The 7,444-nt window shown below is 37.6% G+C and overlaps 1 protein-coding gene across 2 annotated transcripts in view; it reads left to right on the forward strand.

Moving 5' to 3' along the window:
- The window catches only part of desi1a (desumoylating isopeptidase 1a), a 10,475-nt gene extending 3,550 nt beyond the window's left edge, over window positions 1-6,925 (forward strand). For both annotated transcript variants that reach the window (XM_077539992.1, XM_077539985.1), the window contains 4 exons: window positions 1,569-1,638; window positions 2,274-2,383; window positions 2,875-2,997; window positions 3,129-6,925. In XM_077539992.1, coding sequence (XP_077396118.1) covers window positions 1,569-1,638; window positions 2,274-2,383; window positions 2,875-2,997; window positions 3,129-3,219 — 394 coding nt within the window. In that variant the 3' untranslated portion in view covers window positions 3,220-6,925. The remainder of the gene's footprint in view (window positions 1-1,568; window positions 1,639-2,273; window positions 2,384-2,874; window positions 2,998-3,128) is intronic.
- The last annotated feature ends 519 nt before the right edge of the window (window positions 6,926-7,444 follow it).

Here is a 7,444-nt window from a genome sequence, read left to right on the forward strand (position 1 = left end):
TTTTTTTTTTTTTTTTTTTTTTTTAAACTTTACAAAACCATCTCGCGGGCCGGATTAAACCCCATTGCGGGCCTGATCCGGCCCCCGGGCCTTATGTTTGACACCCCTGTTTTAGATGGTCCTTGTCCTATTTGACAGTACCCCAACGTGCAAGTACCCCAACGTGACCCAGGTTGCGAGGGCCCTTTATAGCTGCTCGCAGCTCTAGTTTATTATTATTATTTAACAACCATACAAACAACATAGGCATTTAACGACATCTCTGTATAAAGAGCCATGCAGCATGCATAGAGACAACAAAGTAAAAATAAGACCAAAACAGAAAAGAAAAACAAAAGATAGATTAGGGACATTAAAACAACGAAAGCAGTTCCATAGTTTTCTTATTCTTCACAAAATTTGTACCACAAGAATAACTAATTCAACCAATGATTGCTACAGGGTTTTGTTTTTGTTTTTGTTTTTTTTTGCAATGTACATTTGTGGATAAAATATTTCCCCAATATCAGCAACACATTGGTGACAATTTTTATTTATTTATTTATTTATTTATTTTTTTTTCACCAAAGATCCCAAACTTAATTGAGTCCACTGTCAAAGTTGGCATGAATTTGTTTGGACCTAAAGCCTGGTACACACAAAAGGATTTTCCAAATCTTAAGATTTTTTTTATCTTTGTCAGATCCCACACATAAAGATAAAAAAAGGAGGCATTTTTCGGCTTCCGCCACTCACATGAAGATTTTCGGCGTAAATATTGAACACGTTCATAATTAATTAAGATGGTTGGCCCCAATTACTCGGACAAATCGATTCTTAACACAGCTCACACATAAAGATAATCTTATAAGACATTATCATAAAACATAAGCTTGTCTGGCGTTTGACGTCCTTGGTCGGGAAGGGGCAAAATCGTGACAAAAACAACCCGATTGTCTTTATGTTAATCCAGCTCTGCATCTCCAACCAAAAAGCCAGCTATGAATCGCAGAAGGGAAAAAAATGGTCACAGTTTTCAACTTCCTTGTCACAAAAAACACAGCAATTCACTTCAATATTAAACTTAAGTCTCAAAAATTCTATAGTTGTATAAATCTCATAAAAAAAATTAAAATGTTAAATTCATGAATTTATGGGAAAATTAAAAGAATCAATATAAGGTTTTATGAATCTATATCAGGCTATGAAAAGTAAAATCGATTCAATATTAGTTAACCATTTTTTCAAATGTATTTTTTTTTATTTAATTTGAGCCCTAGTTTAAACACATTTTTATTCATAAAAAATATTTGGAGATCTTTTGTGCCGGTGCATCGTGTCATGTACAGTGTCCACGTCATATGCAATGAGGAGCAAGTAGTTATTGACTGTCTGAATCGCCAAACAGAATGAGAACGGGGCTATGTAATGATTGAGGGGTTAGGGAATACGAATGGACATTCGGACACAGTCTTGGTGTTAAACCAGCTTCTGACCGTGATATTGTGTGTTCTAGGAAATTACCAAACTTATCATAACATTCTAGAAAATTACTGCACTACATTACAATAAATGTTATTCTTCCATAGGCACACAGCCATAGTGGCATATGGAGATGAGTTCTTTTTTGGAGGAGAAGGAATCTCCAGCTGTCCACCTGTAAGTCCATTTTACTGCTTATGGTTTTACATTTACATTATCTCATTATGCCCGATTCAGTTAATAAAAAAATTATGGTGCTTTTCATTACGTAATTTACTGTTGTCCTCGTTTCGCTACTAAGGGGAATCGCGCGGTGACCAGTTTATTGTGCATTTTTATATTGTCATCAGAACACTGCTGTTTTGTTGTTGTTGTTATTATTATTATTATTATTATTCATTCATTCATTCATTAGCTGTACCGCTCATTTTTATATTTTAGAGTTTGCAGGCACTATCCTTACAATAATAAAGTTCTGTGTGAAAGTTAAATTCGCAAAGGCATGTAAATGTTGATTAAATGATGATTAAAATAAAATACTTAAATGAGCAATTATATCCCACTGGAAATGCTGTGAAAATGTTTAGTAGCGAAACTAGTTGAACATTTTCAACCAGGCAAGTGAAGACAGGCATATTTTTAGGTTATTCATCAATTGAGTATGCTATTCATGTTTCATTCAATACATTTCTGTACATTAGTAATACCACATTTTCCCCTGTGGTTTAGTTTTTGTTGTCTTTATTAGTGATCATTTTGTTTCAGAGCTGGTCCAATAAGAATTTGTTGAGGATTCTTTGTGTGTTGTCCAGGGTGGAACAATGCTGGGACCTCCAGACACAGTTGTGGAACTCGGTGAGACGGAAGTTTCAGAGGAGATCTTCATGGAATATCTCTCGTCCTTGGGAGAAAGCACTTACAGGTGTCTTTTCAAATTTATTTACACAATTTAGAATGGTTTTCCATTACTGTAAACAGCCAAATTGTTTATTAGACTTTAGCCTTCAATGCAGTAGCATTTCGTAATTTGAAGTTTAAAACTACTTCAAACAATTTGTTTGGTAGTGCACCGATTTGTCATAGTGAGCATGGACCATGTTTGACAAATTAATTTGGCCACCTGACATAAAAATCGGATTCAGCATCATAAAGTGTTTTTATGTGCAGTCTTTCAACTGACTTCAGTAAATAAAATACTAATAATTATTTGCTCCTTCTGTATTTTCAGGATTACAAGTACATAAACATATTGTACTTGCACAACTTGAGAAATAATGTGGTTAACTATTGTTTCAGTTTTATCGTGAACAACACATTTGAGAAATCCTTAAGAATATTTATTTTGCATGTATAGCGTAATTTCAGTAAAATGACTTCTACCTGTCTCAAGCCTTGGCTCTCTTGTTTTTCCAGAGGTGACAGGTATCGACTGTTTGAGCACAATTGCAACACGTTCACCAATGAGGTTGCTCAGTTCCTAACAGGCACGCCCATCCCCTCCTACATCACGGACCTCCCGTCCGAAGTCCTCTCCACGTGAGTTTAACCCCACCGGTCCACTTCAGTTACTGTCTGAGAATTGTCTATTTTTTTTACACTTCATTTAACCGGGTAAAGGTGTCTTTGGAATTACAATATCCTTTTGAAGACTCTGCTTTCATCTCCAGACCTTTTGGCCAGATATTGAGGCCCATTCTGGACTCCATCCACATCGCCCCCCCTGGCGGCAATGTCATCAACGGAGGGAGAAACATCTAAACTGAAGGAGCAACGCACTCATAGGCTTACTTCCATTGGAGTCAGTCGGCCAGGAGTCAGCAATTACAATTTACATATTCTTTTTCTTTTCTTTTCTTTCTCCCCCTTCTAAAGAATAGCCAGTTTTATTACACTTTGGAATGAAAACATGGTGCCATACATTTATGGAAAACAAGACTATATTAAGCGCTTAAGGCCCGGTTTGGTTTGGTTTGTTTATTTACACAGAAGCAAAGCTGGCTTTGTTTCTCAAACAAATCTTGTACAGACAGAACTGTCTCAAGACACGCGAGCGTCCAAAAAAAATAAAAGACGCCCAGGATGCTTAACGGCTGTAATATATATGCCAAGTCTGAGTGGCGCTGTAGTGCTGCCATAGGGAGTTAACGGAAAGCGTATAGAAGAATCAGCGAAGAAGACAAACCACTGATCTGAATAGCCAATAGGCCAAGACTTTGAAGCCTCCAGGCTGCCATATTACTCCTCCCAAGAAAGGTTTCTCGGCATACGATCCTATATATTTACAATATCGATATGAGAGAACATTTGAGACAGTACTTAGTAGAAACAGCCGGATTTATGATGTTTCCAATTTGTTAAACATAAACAAGAGGTCTTTAGACATTTTACAACTTGCCTTAAATACATGTACTAATTAAATGCTTAATGATGTTTACATGAGGTAACTTGTGTATTTTTCTTAAAAGAATTATAACTGTAATTCAACAAAAGATGACTCTGTCAAATCTAATGTTCGGGTCTAGGAACTGAGCGATAAAAGAAAAGGGGGTCTTTAAACCGTAATCTGCCCACGAGATGGGAGGAGTAAAATGGCTGCCCTGTGGCTGCAACGGCTTGCACGGGCGTGTGTGGGCTATAGACCCTTCCAGCTGACGTCACCGCTTAGCTCCCACTGCGCCTCCCGGAGGGCAAACATCCCATAACAAATGAGTAGAGAGCTTGATTTCTGGCAAGCGTTTTCGTTAAAAAGTGGGAAATATGTCAAGTGTCACAAAAAACGTCCCGAGTAGGACACTACATGACTGCGAATCATTGAAACCAGTCGTTTGAAGCTGCTAGCTACAAAAAATGGAGTTTGTTGGGCGGCAAAGTGGAAGTGGGAGCCTAAGGTATGTTGTTTTTGCTTGAAACAGTACGTCGATCAGTACTTTCATGGTGTAAATTGTCAATCATTAAATTGTTTGTGTCCTGATATACTCGTCTTGCTGTATATCGAAGTATTTGAGCTATCTTAGCTTGCTAGCTACTAACAAACAGACCGCACGTTTACTACACATTCCTCAGCAGAAATCAAGCCTAAGTTAGTGTTAATTGTTATAATCGTGTTAAATCAACTTTTTGTTCAAAATTACTTGAATACTTATGCAAAAAAAAAGTATGAATGATTGTTTCACTAAAGATAATATAGCACATTCGTCATGTCTGCCTCAAATTTACAATCGGAGGATAATGTTATGACCCACTGGATATGAAAAAGAAAAAAAAAACTACCATATATATTATGATCTGAGCATATCCTTGTACATTTTGTGGGTGCAAATAATGAAGTTGCGTCGTAGTTTGGCGCTAACCACAGTGCTCGTCTTTTACTCCTCACTGTCTTTCGCGGGGTTTAGAATCGCTGCCGGCAGCAAGAATGCTCTCATCTCTCTTTGAGCCAGCATCCGTCGGTCGCGCACAATTTCACCATAGCATTGGTCGCTGATTTATCAACTGTTTGACCTATTTTCTAGCTCACACTGATTGATTTCTAATTCACTCGCACTTCAACGTGCACGTCAACGTCACGTCACACTAGAAGGGTCTATTGGTTATCCAGTAATATATACAGATCAGTGAGACAAACACAACACATGAGAAGTGACAATGCCGGGTGATTCAAGTACGACATCACACAACGTCTTGCTGTAAAAGCATAAACAAGCTAAGGAGGTTGCGCAAAACGACGACAAACAGACGGCAATCCGCCATTGTTGTTGACAGACTGGCGATTCATGCGCAGTCACGAGAGAATTATGTTGTCACCGGAGGAGTAGCTATCCTGCATATGGTATCCACATTGGAACGTACGGGGCGCTTTTTGAAATCTTAACACTGGAGCCCGGTTTCAAAAGTGATCGGTGTCAAACTCTGAAACCGAGCCGCTGTGGGGACGAACTGCACAAACGGTAAGAAACTTGTGCGGATACATTGAAACGGGCTTTCGTGTGCCTAAGTTAAAGGAAGTAACATAAATTTAGTTACATATTTATGCACTTACCAAAGCAAAACTCTTGCCTATTCTTTCTTATTGAATGAAGCACACGCAGCAGAATCTCCTTCCAAATGTGTGGGCTGATTGTTTGGCCCACATTGAAGGGGAAATTCCCTAATTTGCACTCGATCTTTTGTGATACCAGTCCTGGAACCTTTCGGACACACCTCATATTTACAGTATTTGAATGGGCCTCTGTAGGTGTGCCTAATGTGACTAATCGTATAGCTTAATATTTTCTTCTTTTCTACCATATAATTCACATACTGCTTGTTCTGCTAGTTTATTCCAATTTGTACTGAAGTACAACATTATTGAAGCAAATTCAGACGGTGAGAAGGTTGTGTGACTCCTGCTGCTGACTTCATTGGAGGACATTTACTTGATTTCAGAGACATCTTTAATATATCTTTAATATATTGTCTTAGGATGAAACATTTGAAATCTTAAGTCTTTTATTGTCATCCCATTTTAATATACAGTATGGTATTTCATTTGATCATTTTCCATCTCTGATTGTTTTGTACCATTTGATTGAACCCAGCATTTGCCACCGTATTACCTTTTATGCCATCATTCCATTTGTCACGCTGTTGTTTACAATGTAATCATATGATTGAATCTACAGCCACTCCAGGTTTGGAAGCGGTTAAAAAAAAAAAAAAAAATCACCCTGAAACTGAACAACCTTTTGTGGTGCAGTATTTCAAAACCCTTCTTTAGAGTGTATGCGAGTGTATGGTACTCCAAATCTGTGCCTTCATTTCCCTCTGTTTTGCTGACCAACTTGACATGTTTGCTCACCTTTTATTCTTAGATACACCAACCAGGTGAGTTGACCATCTTTGGAGATGTTTGAGAACTGTCAACTGTGGGTTTCGCAATACTGTACTTGTCAGTAGAAAGCATCCGAAAACACTCTCATCCAGCCTATAATGCTAGTTAGTGCTCACCGCTCAGTCATCTCTGATGCCACCAGAGAATTTGAGAGAATACTTATTTTGTGGTGAACATGTCAATTGAGGCAAATGTGATGTCAGATGATTTTGTGTAAGCAAAGTGGAGGATGGAAGAACAGGAAAACAAAAGTGATTCAACCAGCACTAACACTCTATGAACTTCAAGAAACTCACTTTACCTTGCCGCCAGTCATTTTACAAACAGTACCTGTTTTGTTTTGTTTTTTTACCTAGTCACACAAATCCCTTGAAAACATTTTAGTGTGAAATGCTACCCAACTGACATAGCCTGACCACTGAAATGTATTAATGAACAAATCTTTTTTTATTTTTTTTTATGTCACTGTAAGATTATTTTAGACAACAACAGTATTTATAGTATATTTATTCCTCCCATTTTAATGCATATTGTTGCTATTGTTTGTGTGACTGTTTTTGTGACATGACCTACTCATAAAAACCATTGTCTATACTTGGAGAATCCTTGTGTTATTTTGGCAAAACATAAACAGAACTTGTATGTAGGCTGTGCACCACCATGAATTTATTCTGGCTATGTAATTCATACATTCTGTCAAAGGATTGGAATGGCAAGGTCAGTTCATTTGTGTTTATTGTATTCTGAAGACATTTGGGTTTCAGATCAAAAGATGAATGAAACGAAAATACAGAATTCCCACATTTGTTTCATGGTATTTACATTTATTTGTGTTTAGACATCTTAGGACAGAGTCCCATTTGTTTGAACCCACCCACTTTTCAAGTCAGTATGAATATTGGAACATTGCACTTGCTCAGGTGTTGCCTATTAGATTGATTGCGTTAAACATTAGCTTGTTTTGTAAATGTGGCTTGTGCTTGAATTCTGAAGCCTACCAAACCATTTCCCCTCTAACAATTACAGAAAAAATGGATTCACCCCTTAGTACAATAGAGCCATGTGAGTTATAATGAAGCACATTTGCATAGCTACACCTGCTTGTTTGTTTAC

The sequence above is a fragment of the Festucalex cinctus genome, chromosome 1 (assembly GCF_051991245.1).
Source record: "Festucalex cinctus isolate MCC-2025b chromosome 1, RoL_Fcin_1.0, whole genome shotgun sequence".
In the NCBI taxonomy this organism is placed as follows: Eukaryota; Metazoa; Chordata; class Actinopteri; order Syngnathiformes; family Syngnathidae; genus Festucalex; species Festucalex cinctus.